The sequence below is a fragment of the Mastacembelus armatus genome, chromosome 8 (assembly GCF_900324485.2).
Source record: "Mastacembelus armatus chromosome 8, fMasArm1.2, whole genome shotgun sequence".
Classification (NCBI taxonomy): domain Eukaryota; kingdom Metazoa; phylum Chordata; class Actinopteri; order Synbranchiformes; family Mastacembelidae; genus Mastacembelus; species Mastacembelus armatus.
Genome location: NC_046640.1, coordinates 15,825,367 through 15,847,617, shown reverse-complemented (window position 1 = coordinate 15,847,617; position 22,251 = coordinate 15,825,367). Strand labels below are relative to the sequence as shown.

Genomic DNA, 22,251 nt, shown 5'->3' with positions numbered 1-22,251 from the left:
CAGACACCCTGCAGAGTTTAAGACAGAAACACATCATTATTAAAAAGTATCATCGCCACAAGGTAAAAAATTCATTCAAAATACTACATAATTATATAAAAAAAAAAAAATGTAAGTATTTATCTTGCAGCAAATCAGACTCTGCAGTCTGCAGTCCAGACTGGTTTCACCTAATGGTGGCATTTTATTGATTGGTTCTCATCACAGAAAAACCAGCATCATAAATCTCTAAATATTACTGTATCTTACTGTTTAATTCACTGTAACAATATATTTAATTGTAAATATAATAAAGTCAGTGCACTTACAATTTGTCTGATCCTCTTTAAAGCACAAACATAACTCTTGTGCTGTTTGACCTGTTTTGAGTTCCCTCTTTTATACTGGCTCCACCTCTAGACGATACTCTCTTTGCCCACGGTCAAGATCAAGCAAATTCACGTCAACTGGTTATTATCGTCAGCTCTAAACGTACATTCCCCATGACCCCAGGTGTCTCTACCTCTCAGCAGCCTACTCATTTTTCTGCCCAAAGCAGAGGTTTAGTCAGTTTAATTGTGGAAATACATGGCATTGAAACCTATGGAGCTGAGCTGTTCAGAAATGGAGCTCTTCAGCATTGCAGTGCTCCAAAATGAAAATGAAACTAGCTGCATTGGTGTGGTGGATATGCTACTGTATCACAAGCCAAAAAATCCATAGGTCCAAAAAGGAGAACAGTACTTGCTATGTGGTTTTCTGTTACCTCATATATAGAACATGATTAAATTACTAAATTAATTCAGCCTACATTTCAGAATGTCTCATTATTCAACAGTGCTCGTAAAAAAGTGCTTTAAAATGTTTATTCTACTCAGGTCCCACTGTCTCCAGTTTTTGTTTTAATCTAACATAAGTGGCTGCTGGTTGTAGCCTTAGAGAACTGGTATCAGGAAGAATATGTAAAATTGCTATATTGGTGACAATTTAACAAAATGCATGTAACATTGAATTTTTAAATTAATGACTCATCAGTATGTACATACTTCATGTTATCTGTTTATATTTTTGTAAAGTCTCATAGAAATAATTCGTTGAAGTTCTACATGTGTACCACAGACTGAACTGTGGATGGTGAAATGCTAAATAAAATGCAAACACAGGTGGTGCAGGAGCAAATTACCTGTTCACTGTACAAAGATCTGATATTTGATGGTCACCTAGCAACAAGACACACCTAAAAACAGACATACCTGGTTACAAGACACATCAACTGTGTTTAAGTGAAAGTACAGATATTATTAGAAAAAAACTATGGACACCATAAAGTAAAAATGTATTCACAATTCAATGTGAGCAAAGGTATTAAATGTATTTCTTCTGCAGAAAAACAGATTCTATAATCCACTGACTGTTTTCAAACCATTGTATTATATGAAATGGGTTCTCTATAGACAACACAAAAAACAGCATCATAGACATACTATTTTACGGTCTGAATGTAATGTAAAGAATTAATGCTTATAGCAAAATATAACAACAAACCATTTCATTTTCATTGGTGACAAAAAACACACTAGATAAATACAATATAAGGAATAACTGAAGAAGAAAGACATTTTTTCCTCATCTACACATAATAGTCATTACTTTGCAATAACAGTTTAAAACATCTAAAACAAAATTTTCTGCTCATCATTAACTAAACAACATTCTTCAAAATTCAGCAAGTCTATGTCAAATGCAACCCAGAGTATGTATTGTAATCAATGCTCAAGCTTTAATCTACACATCAGTAAAATCATCAAAACTGCAGTCTATCTAATGACAAACCAAAATAAATTCATGAAACCCACTGAAAACAGACCAAGAAACATGAATAGAAAATATTTTTTAAAAATGATTAAAAACACAAATCCTCTGAGGCCTCATAGTGGCCTGGTGGCTAAGACCTGTACTATGTAAACCATAATGTTCCTGGTTTTGGGACCTTTGCATCCTCTCTCCTCACATATTCTCTCGTTTCTGGACTATAATCAATCAACGGCATAAAATCTGTAAGTAATTACTAAAAAGTAAAGTCATAGAAAACATCAAAACAACAGTCAAAGCAAACAACAACATCAACTGGAAGGCAAATAATCAATGTAATCAATCAACAACATTTATGAGGCAGTTATGATAAATGATAATTAAATTCTTGTATTTTGTTTAGCGAATCAACAATATAGTTAGTTGTTAGTATTATAAAGTTAGTGTATTTACAATTTGTCTGGTTCTCTTTGGAGCACAAACTCTTCAGGTGCTTGACATTTTGAGCGCTTTATATTATATTCTGGGCTCTCTTGTTTGCCCATAGAGGAGGTTCAGACCATCAGACCAAGTCACATCAATCTGTGGTTATTACTGTCATTTAAGTTACATACAGTTGGTGCAGTACACAGTGAAATGAAACAATGTTCCCTTCGGAGTCCAGGTATCTCCACCTCTCAACCAGCCTCCTCTTTTCTCTGCTCAAAGATGAGGTTCACCAAGAATAGAAGCTTATGAATAATATAAATTATAACTACTAATTTATATGGGTTGTACATTTGTACATAGTTACAGATGTACAGTAGCTCTTCAGTACTAAAACTGCTCAGCAATCCAATACCCCAAAATGAAAGTAAAGCACACAGTCGTGTAAACATAATAAATTAAACTGCTTTCTTCTACTGTAAAAACGTTTTAACAAAATGTTTCATATAGCATTTAAAAAATACCAGAATGACCAAAAAGACTCATCAATATGTAAATACAATAAGTGTTTACATTTTTGTAATTGTTCATAAAATGAGTTGTTAAAATTAGTCTTTGTTGAAGTTCTACATGTGCACCACAGACTGAACTGTGGATGGTGAAATGCAAAATAAAATGCAAACACAGGTGGTGCAGGAGCAAATTTGATTCTAATGTGTGGTCACCTAGCAACAGACACACCTAGCAACAAGACAGAAAAAAAAGTGTGCATATCATTTAGGAAAATGTACTAACACCACAACTGTATGTGACACTCAGGTACCACTCCTATAAAATTGCCACATGACCACACACACACACATGAAATGGGAGATACAAAACGATGACATTGCCAGGTGACACCGGAAGTCAGGTAATGACATCTGGCGCCTCTTTCTCCTACCACCCAAGTTGTGACTGGCTGGTTAACACTCTAAACTCACATGTTACAGGACTATATTTACAATCACAACCACTTAAAAACTGCTTTTCTTAACCGTTGGTTGGTTCTGTTGACTAAAGTTACATTTACTCAGCAAACACTCCCAAAACGGAATTTACAGTGTTACACAACTTTCTCCAACTTTCTCCAACTTATTACAAACACTAGCAAAACATTGACAGTCGACTCATAACCCAGTTAATGTTAGAAAAATTAGTTTCTGTCATACCTGTAGAAAATAAGTAGAGAGGAGCAAAGTAATGGTGGAGGAGCTGTGTGGACTTATTTCAGGAGATGAAAACAGTATGAACTACTCTGTGTGTAACAAGACTGTGAGCACCTAAAGGAGTCAAAACTGAGGCATCAAGTCACATTATGTGATTATTACTGTCATCTCAGTTACATACAGTATAGTACACAGTGAAATTAATTAATGTTCCCACAAGACATCAAGCACCAGAACAATAAGACAACACAATACCCTACTAGAGTATATAAAGTGAAAAAACAGTAGGCAGGGGTTCACCCTGGACAGGTCAAGGGCCTGACTCTTTCAGTTCTTTTAGTAGGATGGGACTGGAGTGAACAACTTTAAATACTTGCTCTGTAAAATGTGGTGAGGATGGGTGGAATGAGATCAGCTTTCCCCAGCTTCCTCAGGAATTAAAGCCATTGCTGAGCTTCCTTTACAGTGCAGTTGATGTTGAAGGACCAGGTGAAGACCAAGGAATTTGGCATTCTTCATAATCTCTGCAGAGGAATCGTCAATGTTAAGCAGAAAGTGATCACTATGTACTGATAATGTGGTTTGAGCTGGGCATTGCAACACAGTCGGTGTGTAAAGAGTAAGTGTGTAAACAGCAGTGGATTGAGCACCAAACCTTGTGGGGCTCCAGTGCCCTGACCAAGGTCTCTCAGGTAGGATCTAGATGCAGAGGGACCCATTCAGGCCGGCCAGGGTCAGTTTTCCAATCAGATATGGAGGAATGATGGTGTTAACTGCTGAACTAAAGTCTATGAATAACCTTCAAACATTGGTGTTATTTCATCATTTATATGTTTTTATTCTTCATTCATTTTAACAATATTTTATCTATAATGACCTTTATAGACCAGCAGAAGTTGTTCCCCTTGTTTATATACCTGTCCTGCTCCATGCCAGAGTATTGAATTTAGTTTGTGGTCTGAGTTAGATGGAGTTAGTGTGTTTGCTGTGTTAGCTGAGTAGCTGAGTTTCCCACGTTATCATCCTGGAGATTATGAGTTACCGGTACCCGTTCCTGTCTGAGACTTAATGAAACACGTTTGTTGCCTGCACTTGGGTCCTGTACAAATCTTTTACCTCGTGTGTGTGTGTGTATATAGATAGATAGATATTATAATTTTCCTCTACTCACAGCTAAAGGCAAGTAAATGTTAAAAAATAACCAAGACAAATAAAACACAGCAAACCTTGCACAACCATTTTCATAGGGATTCCCTTATCAGACCTCTGAATGTAATGTAATCTGAAACAATTAACTCATAAAATATAGCATAAACAAAATAAACAAAATCTTTTCAAACAATTTCAACATCATTAATGACGAATAAATGAAACTACATATGGTATTTTCAGGAAGAACAGACAAAATATCATAAAGACAACTGAATTGACAAGAAATGAATAAGAAAGATTTTTTCCCTTATCCACACACAGAAGCCATAACTTTGCAGTAAAGGTTTTGTCCTAAGACTAATGTTTAACACTCTGGGGTCTAAGGGTGTTTTGGGGCTCTGGACAAGTTTTGACATGCCCTGACATTTATTTTTTCATTTGCTTTTAACATTAACTAATTAAAAATTCATAAAAACTATGTCAAATTCAACCTACAGTATGTTCTGCACTTAGGGCCCAAGCTTCAATTTACACATCAATAAAATCAGCTAAATCAGTGTCCTATCCACTAGAAAATCATATTTAATAAAACATGAAAAACATTTTAAGAATGGTTAAAGCATCCATCCATCCTTCTTCTTCCGCTTATCCGGGGCCGGGTTGCGGGGCAGTAGCCGAATCAGGGATACCCAGACTTCCTTCTCCCTGGACACTTCCTCCAGCTCTTCCGGGGGGACATCGAGGCGTTCCCAGGCCAGCCGGGAGACATAGTCCCTCCAGGGTGTCCTGGGTCTTCCCCGGGGCCTCCTCCTGGTGGGACATGCCCGGAACACCTCCCTAGGGAGGCGCCCAGGAGGCATCCGAAACAGATGCCCGAGCCACCTCAACTGACTCCTCTCGATGTGGAGGAGCAGCGGCTCTACTCCGAGCTCCTCCCGGGTGACCGAGCTCCTCACCCTATCTCTAAGGGAGCGCCTGGCCACCCTGCAGAGGAAGCTCATTTCAGCCGCTTGTATCTGCGATCTTGTCCTTTCGGTCATGACCCAGAGCTCATGACCATAGGTGGTTAAAGCATTAAAAGCAAAAAACCTCTGAGGCCCCTTTGTAAACCAGAATGTTCCTGGTTTTTGGACCTCACATATTCTCTCTGTTTCTGAACTATAATCAATTAAAGGCAAAGAAAATCTATAGTCTGTGTACATGTAATAACTAAAAAGTAAAGTAATAGAAAACATTTAGTGGGTAATTCCTGCTGTTTCTCTCTACTCAGCCAACCTGGAACATCCACCAGAGATAAACATTCAAACATGATGACAAACAGAAGGACTGTCACATCAACCATTACTGAGTATTTGTCTTATATACATGAGGAACACAAAATCACACTGAAACATAAAATCATATGTTTGAATGATTGGTTTGGATAATAATTGTCATTCAGCTTATAATAAAGGCCTTTACATTTATTACATAGACATTTAACACAGGTTTCACCCAGTTACTGACATTTATTGATCTTGACTGTTTATCAGTTCATGGTAATGGGTCTTCACCATCTCTAGTTCTCTTGACACATCTAAAATGTAAACAATAGCATATAGTTTAAAATAACAGTTTACACAGTTTCTTAATGATCCACATAACTGCTTTAATTTAGATTTGATCTCTTTACCTGGGATTGAGTAATCATCTGTCCTGAGTGACAGCTCCATTGATTCCATCAGGGTTTTCTTCAGTCTTTGCAGGATTTCCTCCTAAACAGCATCAGAATCTTTATCATTTATTGCTCAAACAGCCAAATGTTGTGTTCAGTATTTACTGAATCATAGATTTTAACTGTTTAAATGTGTGTACAAAAGGTTTCTCAGACTGGGCTGATAAAATGATCAGTGGCTACAAATAATTGTGTTTTGTTTATTCCTAACTGCACATTTGTGTCAAAGCCTTTAGGACTTTAAGAAGTAGAAAGATTTATAATGTTGACCTATTATCCTGGATAAGGAAAAATGTGTATTATAACAAATTTTTAGACCGCTACTTTATATTTTAAAGTGTGACAAACCTTCAGCATATTCAGTTTGTCCAACATAACATCTTTAGCGCTCTCAAACATCCAGTGCTTCTTGTCACGCACGTGACTCTCAAGAGTTTCCCTCATGTTGCCCAGTGTGCCCTCTCCTCTAAAAGCTGCTGCTTCTACAATAAAACACAAAATTGTCAAACTTAGACTTTCTGTCCAATTATAATAAATGTGTATTATTATAGCATCAGCTTGTGTATGTCAGGGTCTTCTTTTGTACTTTCATAGCATTTCTCCATGGATTCTTCGATTGTGTCTGTCAGACTGTTGTAGATCGTTTTCTTGCGCTTCCGGATGGTTCTGTTGAGTTTTGTCTGAAGTTTTTCTTCCTTAGAGACAAATTTAAGTATTGATGAATATTTTACATAGATCAAGTTATTACCAATAACAATTAAATTTTCAATGTCAGAACTTACTCTACACTGTTTATGACTATATCAACAGTGTGATATATACTGTAGTACTGTGCAAATGTTTTAAGCAGTGAAAGTGCAGACAAACACAAAAACCTGAATGAAATCAGTATTTTAAACATCACCAATTCTCCTGGAGGGACACACACTTTTTTTCTATTTACTTGTCAGGTTGGTTGTTCCACAAATCTCTGAGAACTTGCTACAGTTCTGTTCTAAGCTTAAGCCTCTCTGTTGCTTCTGTCTCTTCATGTAATCCCAGACTGATGTTATCTGCTAAAAGGATCTTTGTTGTTCTTGTCTCTTAACATAGTAGTTTGTGACTAGTTGTGTGTCTGGAGTCATTATCATGCTGCAGAATTAATTTAGGATGCCTCCTTGAGGGTAGGCTTTTGTGTCATAGGAATCTAAACATCTACAGTGCCTGAAACATTTGCACAGTGCTGTACATGTATATTTTAATCTCATTCTGCTGAAGTCTCACTGACAATACATGAATGAAAAGGATGTTTCTATTCTCATTTTTTACCTCTGTCTTGAGAAACATCAGCTGCAGTTCAACATCTTTGTTCTGCTGAATCAGCTCCTCTGTACCAAGTGAAAACTTATTGATGACTCCATGGTACGGTCCAGATTTTCCTTCATTTCTGTTTCATAAATGTAGCACTGGCAGGTTTGTATTTTAATAATGTATTTTCTATACATGTATTATTTTGACGTTAGACAGTAAAATGTAATGACATTTTCCAGAGTTCAGAAAACGAGCCAGAAGTGTTTTATGTCTAATTAAGTAATTTCTTACGGGAAGGTCTTCCTGAATTCCTCATCAATGCTGTCAGTCAAGTGTGATGATAACTTCATGTTGAGGTTAATTGGTTTCCCTTTTTTTGGTTTATAGATGCCATTGTTCTCAACAATACACTTCAATGTCTTGTGAAAACTGCTACCTGATTTTCTCTGAGATACAACAGAAAAGTTATTTTGAAATATACTGTATACTCAATCATGGTGCAAAATCAGCTGCTTTAATCAAATTATTGTTCAATTACATACAGGATATATGATGGACCTTAAATTTCCTTCACATGAACGTTTTGATTTTTCAACCCCTTCAGTGAGGCATTTTTCAAAAGTCTTATTAGCCTCTTCCATGGATTTTCTCACTTCATCAAGTTCATTCCTTATTTTTCCTTCAAGCTGTCTGCACACAGCTGCTTTTTTGTCAGCCTGGAATCAAAAACAACACATTTAGTATTTATGGTAATGAAACTACACAGTAAACATTAACTGACTGAGCTTCTTTCAAGTCAATTTGTTTCCTTCTGAAATTCTGTTATGATGTTCTGATATAAAGAGACCACCTTCTATACAGGGTTACTCAAGCGTAATATTCAAAGGTCCATTTATATTTAAGGTCAAAGTTCCAGAAAAACGTGCAATAAGCAAATTAATTTTATTAAACAAATGTAACTTTAAGGTGACATAGGTGACTTGGTGAGCTTAAGCCCATGTCACCTTGCCCATGTGACAAGCTTCTCAAGGCCTTGCAATATTCACCTCCCCCCTGGGATCAATGTCGTTGTGACTGACTAGACTGCACTAGTTTTTTTTCAAAAGAACATATTCTACTGTTACTCCACTACATTAATTTTACAGCAGATTAACAAACTGCTGGCGGCTCACACTCTCTTTTTCCCAACCTGTTTCTGTAGTCAGTCACACTACATTTCACACACACATACAGACTTACTGCAGTTTCCTGTTCACCTGTTTGATGGGTGAAACAGCCTACCTGCTCTAATAAATAGGGCGAGTTTTGCACAGGTATTTATGATCTTGTGATGATCTGTGGGATGGGGCTAAATATTTATAAGCAGCCATTTGAGACCCATGGAGTCAGTCTTGGCTTGGGTGTGCTTTTATGGCTTCATTATTATTCTTTCCCTTTTGCTTTGTGTCTTAATAATGTTCAACATTTCCACTCTTCACAACTGCAACAGGGGTTTGTGCGATTAGGGCAAAATTAATACTGATTTCTCTATTTAATCATCTTTGAAAATGTACACTGACGGATGTTACCAAAATCTTGTTTTCTTATGCCCATAGGACAAAATGTGAATGCCTGTTGACTTTAAATGTTTAAACATGTGCGCACTGGCTCATCATTACCATCCATGACAGTGATATCGAACAAGGAAACAATTATGCTTAGCTTTAACCTCAGTCCAGAATTGCTTTAACAATCTCCAAATACTCTATATACTAAAAATTAACATTATTTATAAATATAAAACATTTTCACATTTTTCAAAATAGGAAACATACTGTATTATTACATTCCCCATACAAAGTGTAGGCTGTGTCCAGATTGACAAGTCACTGACACATGGTCCTGATTCAAATTTGAAAATTGAGGAGCCCTGCTCTAATAAATGCAGTTATGTGCCCTCTTTAAAGTAAACTAAATTATGGAAATCAAAATGCACATAATAGTCACAAGAAATTTGGACTATTTCACTATTCACTATTGGAAATTTAAATTCCCTCATATTTTCCACTTGAGTGTAGTTTTCTGTGAATATTAATGATAGTTCAAACAATTAAAGACATTAAAAGTGGTGTAAAAACTTAATTTTACCACCAGCTGACTTTTAGTCCCCTGCATCAAAGAGAGAATCCCATGAGCTCCAGACACATAGTTTATTGTCTCTGAGTGACAGTCATTGAGATTTTGCAGAAAATCCTGAAGTTTGGGTATTTCTGTAAAAAAGTGCAGTTTCGTACATTACATACTTAAATATCATGATCAAATTAGTCATTATTGTTAAACTGTTGTTAAAACTAATTATGTATTTCAGGTAGATACTTTCTGTTATGGAGACTTCACCTACCAGTGTCATCTTTCTCTAGACATTTTTTTTTCAGAAACTCATAGGAGCTCACTGTGAACACTTTGAAACATCCATCACTGAATTGTTTCTGGACAAAAAAGAGTCAGTGTTAAGGTAAGACTTACAGTTACACAAAGTCTTTGTGTTATAGTTTCTGTTATTCCTGATAACTCACCTTAACCTTGTTCAGTTTGTTGAATTCTTTGATCATTCCTTCCTTGAGTCCTATGTTTCTTCTAAGTATGCGAGCGCGAACTTCAGCTGCTGATCTACAAGAAAAGATTTGTGTCAAGTGGCAGCTCACACATGTAGCTCTGAAAATGAAATTCATTCCAACATTTTTTGCACATTCTTCTCATAATAAAAGCCAAAAAAACCTTTTATGAAACCCATACTGAAAAGTACAACATGTTTCATTTATAGCACTTTAGTTATTTACATGTTTCCATCACACAGTGCCAGCCAGGGAAGACATATCTAATTTTACAAAGTGAAAGTCAAAGCCTGGGTGCAGTGGATGGAATGGCCCCAACAAAAACATGATCATGGTGTCAGCCTGGGATTAGCTACATAAAGAGCCAGAAGACAATGAAACAGCCTAAATGCACACAACAATTTCAGAAGAGTCTCTGTGTTAGAAAATAACTAGCTGTCAATTATCTTGATAAACTGTTCAAATGTACTCGTACTTAGTGCTGGAACTGGTGCTGTTTTAAATGCAGGCACAAAATTACACTCTACCACACTTCCCTATGAATTTACATCTGCATATGACATTTTCCATGAAATTATAGGAAGAGTTGTGGTCAGTGTTGTCTAGAAATTGGATAATTTGCAGGCGACTTCTGCAGTTTTAATGAATTGTAGGTGGGTTGTGTCAGTGTCTTATCTAGATCTTTACTATGTACATTTGACATCTTCAAATACTTACTGATCATCCAGATCTTCAATAACATCAGTCTTGGTGCAGATAAAGTGAATGTGCTGACACTCGCCACCATTTCCCATGAGGCTGCTGGCATTTTCCAGGATGTCCCAGGCTTCTTTCTCTGATGTTGCTCGATTCATTTCTGTCACAATCCACACTGTAGAGCAACTTCCAACAAGCTAATTGAACATATCAGCACGTTACTTATGGGTTAATAATTATCAGTGGTTTGTAATAACATTGTGTTAGTTTCCAGATAACAATACAACTATAATACACAACAAACAGAGCCATGCATGTGAATAAATTACCTCTTTCCACATCCTGTCTCTGCTCTTGTTACGGTCCCCATTTCCAGGAAGGTCCACAAGTGTGACATGCTGGAGAAGATCATTCTGAGGCACCCTGACAGTCACACACTTCACTAGTGGCCAATACCACCTCTTAATGTCTTTGTCTGCTCCGTCTTTGGAGTTACCTCTTGTGTATTTGATAAATTCTGTAGATAGCTCTATAGCCTGCAATGAATAATAAAGTATAATTAAGGGGTTGGAAAACATTTTATTATAGGAGAATTCAAAGTGATTGTCAGTTTGTATAAATGAACTGTTGTAACTAACCAAACAGGAATGGCTCAGTTGAAAACCTCAATAACTGAAAATTAATAGCATATATTCTAGACATAGGTAATGCTTAGGTAATAATATATTATATTTATAAATGACAAGTAAGCTTTTTAAAAAAGTTACTTACTGTTTCACATGTCAAAATCTTCTTATTGGAAATGAGAAACTCTGGAATTTCTCTGAAATATTTCTTGTCCATCAAGTTTTCTGTGGATTTGTTTTCCCACTCTTCTCCATACAAAGCTGACAGCTTTTCCACAATGTCATGATAATCATCATCTTTGTCCCTTTCCTGATCTGTATTATCCCCAATATATTGACTCATGGACCATAACTCATCTTTCCACTCCTGAGAATCAAAAAGGAGAAAAGTTTAACTCAGTAAGATGTAGAGTACACCGGCAACTGTATTTCTGCAGCTACATCATAACTTTTCAACCAGCATCAAGTCATCATAAACATATTTAGCTCATTTTACCTCTCTTGTCATGAACTCAATCTCTGCCTCATACTTTGAGCTGCGCACATTAGCCTCCACTTTAATCATGACTGAGGTACATGCACTGACACTTCCAGAGGGCAAAAGCTTCTTCTCTCCAATGATGGCATTTATCAGAGAGCTCTTTCCAGCCCCAGTTTTACCAAAGACACCAACCAGCTCCCTCTTGTCTGTCTCCAACTCACTGATTTTAATCCTGTTGCACAAAGAGTTTAAATCTGGGTTAAATGATTCATTTGGAAAATATACAAAAATCAGGAAAAAGTCTTTGTGTGAAAAAGCTGCTCACAGGCATATTTTAAATGTCTACAGATATAAGAGACCAGTCATAGAGCAAGATGCATTTTAAAAAGAAAGGAACATTCAATCATAAAGCTCAAAGTTCTGTCACAAAGATGTTAATAGCAGGAAAATATACAAATGATAAAAAAAGTGCCAAAATCAAAAAGATGTCTTTGTTTGACTGGTCCGCTCACAAGCATAATTTAAGTCGATGTTAATGAATAGTTTTATATTAACAGTAGAATGACTACTGACTCCTCATAGAGGAAGATGCATTTTGGAAAGAAACATCTAGTTATCAATCTTATCAATCAAATAAGTCAATATGTATTTTTGTGAAATCTAAGAACAAGTTAAGACTCAACAACACAGACCAGTCCAAGGTCTTTTAGTGAAACCAGCCCCTGGTCAGGAGCAGAACCAGGCAGATACAACAAAGAATAAGGAATATGGAAAACTTAACACTTACTTCAAGAATTCATTGAGCCTTGTTTTCTCTTCTTTACTTAGCTCCTCATAGACATATCTCATGATGTACTTTACATCAAACAGCATGTTGTTTTCTGACAGAAGAACAGTTGAGCAGGAATCATGAACCAATGTATCCCAAATGCACAATGAGGTGTTGTGATACACAAAAAAGAATGAATAGAAATTAAAGCTTTATAGGTATTTTATCTTATAAGTCAATTTGGGCATTTACAGACGTAGACAAAAAATGTTGGTACCCTTCCTTAAAGAAAGAAAAAGTCACAATGGTCACTGAAATAACTAAAAACTGATATGATTCCTCTTTGTAAGGATCCTTACTTTTTCCCCTGCACTGATCCCCGGCAGCTTTACTTATTAATCATTGTAATCGCTCTCACCTATTTTCAATCACCTGTTGTTCTGCTTCATATAAATACTTCCTGTTCTCCTTTGTTATTTGATGAAGCATTAGTTGATGTTCGTGAATGGTAGTTTGTGTAAGCCTTGCCTTGCATATCTCATGAGTTGTGCTTATTACCGTTTCATTCGGTTCTATTTTGTGTTGGATTTTGAAAATAGTTTGATCACAGTCATGTTAAACTAAAGTCTGTCCTGTTTTAATGTTAAATGTTTGAGGTGTTCTTATAAACCTTTAACGGAGACCAGCCAGATGATAAAACCTTTACTTAGGCCAAGTAAAGTGCAAGGAAATTTAAAAATATACATGTTTTAGATTCCACATTTATGGAGCCCCAAAGTGTTTAAAATTAAATACCATATACACATCAATATATTAGTCACTTTTACCAAAAACGGCATTGTTGAATAGGTTAAGCTAGGCATAAAAACAAGCATAAGTGCATTATCAAATTCATTAAACCATCTCCAGTTGTTTTTTTTTTTTTTCAGGAGAATGACTTAATCTGTCAATCAAGGCCAAGAGGGCGGGACTAGTTATGTGCTAGAGGATACACCAAACATGTTAGCTTACCACTATATCTTGGATGTTTTTGCCATAAGGTGCTAAAATGATGAGCTTCAGCAGGAAATTTAAACATTTGATTCATTGACAGTTGACAATGAAAGGCCCTTTTGACCTGAATTGACAGATTCATTCCAACAGAAAAAAAGGACATTGTGAAATAAAAAAAGAAACACTGGAAAAATGACATTTTGAAATAAAAACTGCTGAAATTAAAAAAGGAGGGCTTGCAATAAACTTTGTAGTGGAACTCATAGTGGAAATGGGCATAATAAAATAATGTGTTGTATTATTTTACAAATTCATGATCATATAATAAAATTGTGTACATGTATTTAAATAATGTGCATTGTGCATATTTATTTAACAGTTATATCATAATGTCCTATTAATTTATTTTATACACTTTGGGGCTTCATATTCATTAGGCTGTAAAAAGAAATATAAATACCTAGGTATAACCTTCGTTGTTTACTAGTTGGTGAAGGAACTTTGCTGGATTCCTCTTGAAGATCCAGTTTTCTCTTTCCTTGTTGGACTTTTTAAAACAGTAGAAGAGAAAAAATAAAATAAAAACAGAAAAATACAGTAGAAGAAAAATACAGTAGAAGAGAAGAAAAAAAGAAAGTGGTTGCAGGTGCCTTGAAAATATCAGTACAAACACTACATGTAAAAAAACAAAAACAAAAAATAACTGCGCCCTTACCGCCTGTTCCACTTGTAGATGGTAGAACCTGCGGATGAACATAAATATTTGGTTCTTAAAAGAGTATTTGATCTGGAAATGATATTCACCTGTAACACAGCTCTACATATACTGTATCTTTAAAATTCATACATTGAAATTTATATTTATAGTATGTTCTCTATCCACTGTCCACTTATATGTCCTCAGTACATATTGTAATTAGAAAGAAGATGATTATATGCCTGTGAAATTCACTGTACCTCAGCAGAATCTGCCGTTTCTTCCTGCTCCTGCTGACACAGATAAAAGTTATTCTGAATGGGGAAGGTTTTCTAAAATTTTACAGACATTGAAAACATATTAGTATAATAAATGTCTTATTATTTGTTGCAAAGATTTTAATATCAATGTTTATGCTCCTGTCCCTGTAAGAGCATCTTTATTGAGCACAACATTACCTTTACCTTTAATGACATAAGTTTCTCCTTGAATTTTGCTCGTGGTCCCACTTTTGGGATCAGTTCACTGATTTCTTGATCACGGAGACAGTAAAGACTTTCCTCGTCAATGCCTTCATCTACAATTAAAACAGATTCAGTTCAATCTTACTCATGCAATAAAAGGTTAAATTCAAAGTGATGTTTATTTCATATGTGAAACAGGTGTGGTCATAGCTGTTCATTTAATTTTCAGGAGTATTCCAGGCTCACAGACCTAATAGAGCAATGATGAGCTGAGTATAATATATACACAGTATAATAATATTTATTTTGTTGTATTTCAACTATTCACCATTTTTCTGTCATAGTGTCTCATTGTTGTTACTGTATTATCTGTGCCCACCACTGAAAAATGGTAACGGTTTACCTTCAAATTTTTCTATCCACTGGCTGAGGCCCCATTCAGTTAACTTGCTACGAACAAACTCATCCATGTCCAACAACAGCAACTGGAAGGTAGAGAAATAATCAATGTAATCAATCAATATCTAGAATCTTGTTTAACTCGGTCAATTCAATTTTAAATGCTTATACAAACACTCTCCTAGATGCATACTTCTCAATCTTCAGATCTACTTCCCTTTGACGCCCAACAATGGTCATTCTGTCCAAGCTTTAATGGACTTTTTTAATGGCGTGAAAACATTGTTGTTTCAGAACTTCCTCAGTTTCAACGAAAGTAAAACTGAAGGTATTTTATTTGGAAAATTTGATTCTCCTCCCCATTTCATTTCAATTTCTGTTTAGTAGTCAAAAATGTGGGAGTAATTTTCAAGTGTGATTTAAAATTTGGCAACCGAAGTAACTCAGCAGTTCAGTCTTGTTTCTTTCTGTTACATCTGTTTACTAAGGCCAAGCCAATTCTGAACTTTGTCATGTCCCGTTTGGATTACTGTAGTGCCCTTTACACTGGAGTAACCCAATCCACTATTTTGTAGTTAAGGCCTATACATACTCCATGAGAACAGAGAGATTTGTTCTGTCTTCTTGCAGCTTGTTCTTGACACATCATCTGGGCAGAACTTCTTTCTCGTGCGGTGTTCGACAACTATTGTCGAGATGGGGAGAATGAGATTTTGCAGTGGCTGCTCCCAGGTTGTGGAACAACCCATGTCTTAAATTAACTACTGATCTTTACTTTAGTAAGTCATTTAGTTCTGGTTCTTGATTTTTAGTTTGTACTTTCTTCATGTTTTTATATCGTGAAGCACTTTAGTCAACTTGTTTTAAAACATGTTATATAAATAAACTATCCCTGCCCTGCCCACTGCTTGGTTGCCCACACCCACTGTAGGCATATAAAACACACATATATAACAGTTAACAGTGACTCTTTAAAATGAGTGAGCAAAAAGACTCAATGTGTAAATATTTCATGTTATGTGTTTATATTTTTGAAGCTTTTCACAGAATTAACAGTTTGCTGAGGTTCTACATGTGTACCACAGACTGAACTATGGATGGTCAAATGCAAAAAGATGTAAACACAGGTGATGTAGAAGCAAATTTCCTGTTCACTGTGCTGACATTTGATTCTAATGTGTGGGCACCTAACAACAGACACACCTAGTAAGACACACCTGTGTCTAAAAAGGAAAAATGAAAGTGTTCATAACCTCAGGAAAGAGCACCAACATCACAATGTTAAAATGTAAATATATATGAGTGAAGATATAAAGTTATCAAAAGTATTCATCCTGCACTAAATTAGATTGTCCAGTCCACTGACTGGTTTCACTTAATTGTATTTTATAGAATAGGTTCTCAATATAGAATACAGATAAACCAGCACCATAGACCTCTACATATTATCTTACTCTTACTTTAATTTAGTGTATCAACAATATGTTATTTGTCAATGTAGTAAAGTTAGTGCACTTACAATTAGTCTGTTCCTCTTTAAAGCACAAACATGACTATTCTGCTGCCTGACCTGTTTTGAGCTCTTTCTTTTATACTGGCTCCACCTCTCTTTGCCCAAAGAGGTTCAGCAACATCAAGTCAAGTCATGTCAAGTCGAGTGGTTATTATTATACTTAAGAGCAGTGCTGTCGTGTTAAGGTAAAATGATAGGGTTGGACCCAACTTGCAGGCAAAGACTATTAGATACAACACAAACAGGAAAACTCAACTCAGGTATTTACACCAGGGAATCTGGGAACACAGGAGCAGGACCAGGAAAGGCATCACACAATGAGCCAGAGCAGATGGCAGGTGAAAGTAAAGGGAAAGTCAGGAGACATTAACCAGGAAGAGCAGGGCACAGGTATCAGGTAGAGACTTGAGCAGAGTCAGGAGACTATAGTAACTTACAGGGAAACAGGAGCCAGGAAACACGTAACACAGGGACCAACCAGAAGGAGAACAGGAAAAGGCAAGACAAGTAATCCACCACTGGAGCCACAAAGAGACAGTAAAGTCCCAGTACAATCCAGCCAACAGGAGAGCTGGCTTAGATGCCTGAGCCACCTGATGTCTCATGTGGTGTGGCTCATCACCTAGTTGCCCAGAACACATACACACACATCCACACACACAGAGGGAGTGACAAAGGGGAGGAGAAACCAGGGAACAAGAGTAAACACAGGTAAAAGCAACTAGGGCAATGAACATGAACTAAAACACAAAAACACAGGAAATAACTAAACAATAAGAGTCCAAAACAGGAAGCCAGGACATGGATCTGACAAACACCAACCAGACATAGTTCCATGTAAACAGTCTAATGTGCTGTGTGCAATGTTCATAAAGTGCAAGTTGTAAATTTTGTAAACTGTGATGGACAGAAATTAGCAGCATATACGTTCAGTTAATATAAAGTGAAGATGTGTAGTGTAGCTGTGTGTGTGAACAGTCCAGACCCTGAGACTTGAGGTTTATGGCTTAACGAAAGAAGATGTTACACAATCTGGGTATGAGGGCCTGAAAGCTTCAGTGCCTTTCGCAGGATGGCAGTGGAGTGAACAGTTTGTGTGATTGGTGTAGGCTCAACCATGATGCTGGTGGATGCAGCCTGTGTAGTAAATCCTTAATCCTGATGATTTTCTTAGTTGTCCTCACTACCCACTGTGGTCTTTTCTTAGGTCCACCAGCCACTGAGCATTGTTGTTATCTGATATACAGTATCTAACAGAAGTGAGTACACCCCTCACATTTTTGTAAATAATTTATATCTTTTCATGTGACAACACTGAAGAAATGACACTTTGCTACAATGTAAAGTAGTGAGTGTACAGCTTGTATAACAGTGTCAATTTGCTGTCCCCTCAAAATAACTCAACACACAGCCATTAATGTCTAAACTGCTGGCAACAAAAGTGAGTACACCCCTAAGTGAAAATGTCCAAATTGGGCCCAATTAGCCATTTTCCCTCCAAGGTGTCATGTGACTCATTAGTGTTACAAGGTCTCAGGTGTGAATGGGGAGCAGGTGTGTTAAATTTGGTGTTATTGCTCTGTCTCTCATACTGGTCACTGGAAGTTCAACATGGCACCTCATGGCAAAGAATTCTCAGAGGATTTGAAAAAAAAGAATTGTTGCTCTACATAAAGAGGCCTAGGCTATAAGAAGATTGCCAAGACCCAGAAACTGAGCTGCAGCACAGTGGCCAAGACCATACAGCGGTTTAACAGGACAAGTTCCACTCAGAACGGGCCTCGCCATGGTCGGTCAAAGAAGTTGAGTGCACGTGCTCAGCGTCATATCCAGAGTTTGTCTTTGGGAAATAGACGTATGAGTGCTGCCAGCATTGCTGCAGAGGTTCAAGGGATGGGGGGGGGGTCAGCCTGTCAGTGCTCAGACCATACGCCTCACACTGCATCATATTGGTCTGCATGGCTGTCGTCCCAGAAGGAAGCCTCTTCTAAAGACGATGCACAAGAAGGCCTGCAAACAGTTTGCTGAAGACAAGCAGACTAAGGACATGGATTACTGGAACCGTGTCCTGTGGTCTGATGAGACCAAGATAAACTTATTTGGTTCAGATGGTGTCAAGCGTGTCTGGCGGCAACCAGGTGAGGAGTACAAAGAAAAGTGTGTCGTGCCTACAGTCAAGCATGGTGGTGGGAGTGTCATGGTCTGGGGCTGCATGAGTGCTTCTGGCACTGGGGAGCTACAGTTCATTGAGGGAACCATGAATGCCAACATGTACTGTGACATACTGAAGCAGAGCATGATCCCCTCCCTTTGGAGACTGGGCCACAGGGCAGTATTTCAGCATGATAACGACCCCAAACACACCTCCAAGATGACCACTGCCTTGCTAAAGAAGCTGAGGGTAAAGGTGATGGACTGGCCAAGTATGTCTCCAGACCTAAACCCTATTGAGCATCTGTGGGGCATCGTCAAACAGAAGGTGGAGGAGTGCAAGGTCTCTAACATCCACCAGCTCTGTGATGCCATCATGGAAAGAAATCGGGAGATATGAGGCCTGTCCTGGATCTGACGCGTCTCAACAAATCAAAAAGGGACCAGCTACCAGTACAACCGCCTGCCCTTCGGGTACTCGCTGGCTCCCCGTACTTTCTCGAAGTGTTCGAGACGGCACTGGAGCCCCTTCGGAGACAGGGAATGAGAGTCCTGTTCTACCTTGACGACCTGCTTCTGCTGGCCCACTCCCCAGAGGAGTCGTGGCAGCAGACGGCGGAACTAGTGGATCATTTGAGCTCTTTAGGTTTCACCATAAATTGGAAAAAGAGCGCGCCCTAGCCCACTCAGTCCATAGTGTATCTGGGGGTCAAACTGAACTCTTTACAAATGAGGGCCCGACACTCGGAGGAGAGATCAGCAACCCTCTCCTCCCTACTGCATCACTTCGCCCCACGCAGAAGCGTCAGGGCTCGATCGGTAATGCACCTTCTGGGGATGATGGCAGCGGCTCATCCGGTGGTGCATATACTATCCCTCCCCCAGTCAGTGGGCCCGGATCTGCTTTACTGGAAAAACCCCGCGCTCTGACACGAGGGGTTCCCCTGGGAATTCCGTCCAATCACGTGTCAGTGTTCACAGATGCTTCCCTGTCCGGTTGGGGAGGAACCTGCCTCTCCCGTACAGTACGGGGGGGTTGAACGGTCAGAGAGTCGGTGCATATTAACAAACTAGAGCTCCTCACAGTGTTGAAAGTTCTTCGGCATTTTTCTCCACTGTTGAGGGGTCGCCACGTCTTGGTCCGAATGGACAACACAACAGCTGCGGCATATATCAACTGGCAAGGGGGGGTACGCTTGGCTCATCTCCTCTCCCTCGCTCACCACCTATTGCTGTGGACTCACACGCATTTTCTCTCCGTGAAAGCGGTGCACATTGCAGGAGAATGCAACTTTGCCGCAGACATCATGTCACACGGCGGTCCTCGCGCAGGGGATTTACGTCTCCATCCGAGCTTGGTGGCTCAGATATGGAGCAGGTTTGGATACGCCACAGTGGATCACCTGTGGTTTTCTCTGTTGCGAAGGGCAATCCCCCGCTGGGTGTAGACGCCTTCGCTCATCGGCCATGGCCCCGTTACCTTCTCTATGCGTTTCCTCCGATCTCTCTGATCCCTCAGCTGCTGGCCCGGGTTCAGGAGGAGGATCTGCACGTGATTCTGATAGCTCCGGACCGCCTCGGAGCATCATGGTTTCCCCTTCTGCAGTGCATGCTGGCATCTTCCCCTTGGAAGATTCCATGGAGGGAGGATGCTCTGTCACAGGCAGGGGGCGTAATAGTCAGGCCTCCGATAATAGGGCAGCACCTGTGGGTTTGGCTGCTGAGAGGAACCGCTTAGAGAGTCTGGGGGTTTTTTTCGCCGGCGTCGTCGCCTCCATACAAGGGGTGCGCTCCCGCCCGACTACATCATCTTATGTGGCTAAATGGCCCACGTTTGAGAGATAGTGCACGGAGAACGGCGTTTCCTTCCGTTGCATACCCTCTCCCCGTGATTCTGTCTTTTCTCCAGTTATTACTGGAGAGAAACTTGGCATTTAGCACCATTAAGGCATACGCTGCGGTTATTTCCTCATGCCATGAGGGGTTTGGAGACAGATCGGTGTTCAGTCACCTGCTCACAAAGCGTTTTCTGAGGGGAGTGCGCAGGCAGCGCCCCATTGCACGTCCCCTGGCTCCACAATGGGACCTCGCTGTGGTTTTACGCTCTCTCATGGACGCCCCATTTGGGCCGCTACAGCAGGTTCCTCTCCGTTTTTTTTTTTTTTAAAAAAAACCTCTCTTCTGCTGAAGTTAGCCTCCGCAAAGAGGGTCAATGATCTGTCGGCTCTATCATTATCCCCGGAGTGCCTTCAGGTCAGGGAGGACCGCAGTGCGGCAGTTATGCGTCCTAACCCACACTGTGATCACACTGGAGGGCTTCCCACCCCCACCCCCCCACGCATCCGCAGAGGAAGCTGTTCTGCATCTTCTCTGCCTGCTGCACTCTCTGTCATGTTATGTGGAAAGCACGGCGGAGTTGCGCCATTCGGAGCGCCTGTTTGTTCACTACAGAGAGTGTTCGCTGTGCTTCCCCCTTCTCTGTAGAATGTTCGTCTCACTGGTTATGTGAGACCATTGCACAGGCTTACTCTGCGTTGGGCAGGGGGCCGCCGGTCGGCATCCGTGCACACTCCACTAGTGGAGTGTCATCTTCCACGGCTCTTCTGCTCGGTTTTTGTCAGCTGGGAGACATTGCACGGCATTCCCCGTGTGTCTTCGTGCGTTTTTCCACTTGCGGGATGTTACTAGCTCATCCCTCTGTCACGCTGTCCTGGCAGCCTCCCAATCATAATTAGGCTGGCAAGACCGGAAGCGTGTTTTATTATACGGATGCGGACAGGCATCCGTCTGTTTTCAGCTTTATATGAAACCAGTGCTTACGTATCCCACCTGGTGCTTGCTTCGCTTCGGGTCAGGCGGTTCCTCGCATTTCCTTTGTTTTTCAGACTCTTCTCCTGGGTAGCCAGGCCCAGTGAGACGTAGAGTATTTCTGGCTATCGCTTTGACCCATAGCGATAGCCCAGAGGGCTGCGCCCCAATGGGGCAGAACGTTGGTTACGTATCGTAACCCAAGATTCTGTGAATTGGGCGCAGCCCTCTGGGCTGTGGGCCCCACTGGTCCCTTGAGCCTGCTGAAGAAAAGACCGGTTGTTCTAAGGGAAGAGCCGCCCGAACCGCCGCCTTATATGTGGGAGCTTCGGACGTGTGGTCACGCGATTTGGGCAAGAGGGGCCCACCCCGGGTGGGCGTAAATGAATATCTCTTCAGTGCGCAGGCGCGAAGAGGGGATATGACCCATACGATAGCCCAGAGGGCTGCGCCCAATTCACAGAAAATGTGAGGGGTGT

General features: G+C 39.5%; 1 protein-coding gene across 1 annotated transcript; it reads right to left on the bottom strand.

Moving 5' to 3' along the window:
* Positions 1 to 5,559: 5,559 nt before the first annotated feature.
* Positions 5,560 to 17,443, bottom strand: LOC113141531 (nuclear GTPase SLIP-GC-like). The gene is made up of 22 exons (XM_026326006.1): positions 17,251 to 17,443; positions 15,305 to 15,386; positions 14,896 to 15,014; positions 14,698 to 14,769; positions 14,456 to 14,483; positions 14,201 to 14,287; positions 12,766 to 12,859; positions 11,994 to 12,210; positions 11,643 to 11,864; positions 11,201 to 11,407; positions 10,893 to 11,068; positions 10,137 to 10,230; positions 9,962 to 10,049; positions 9,709 to 9,830; positions 8,124 to 8,297; positions 7,873 to 8,027; positions 7,600 to 7,717; positions 6,878 to 6,986; positions 6,640 to 6,773; positions 6,250 to 6,331; positions 6,084 to 6,153; positions 5,560 to 5,852 (listed from the first exon to the last, which is right to left on the bottom strand). The coding sequence occupies exons 1-21, from the start codon at positions 17,416 to 17,418 to the stop codon at positions 6,086 to 6,088; spliced, it is 2,616 nt and encodes an 871-aa protein (XP_026181791.1). The 5' UTR covers positions 17,419 to 17,443; the 3' UTR covers positions 5,560 to 5,852; positions 6,084 to 6,085.
* Between the last annotated feature and the right edge of the window lie 4,808 nt (positions 17,444 to 22,251).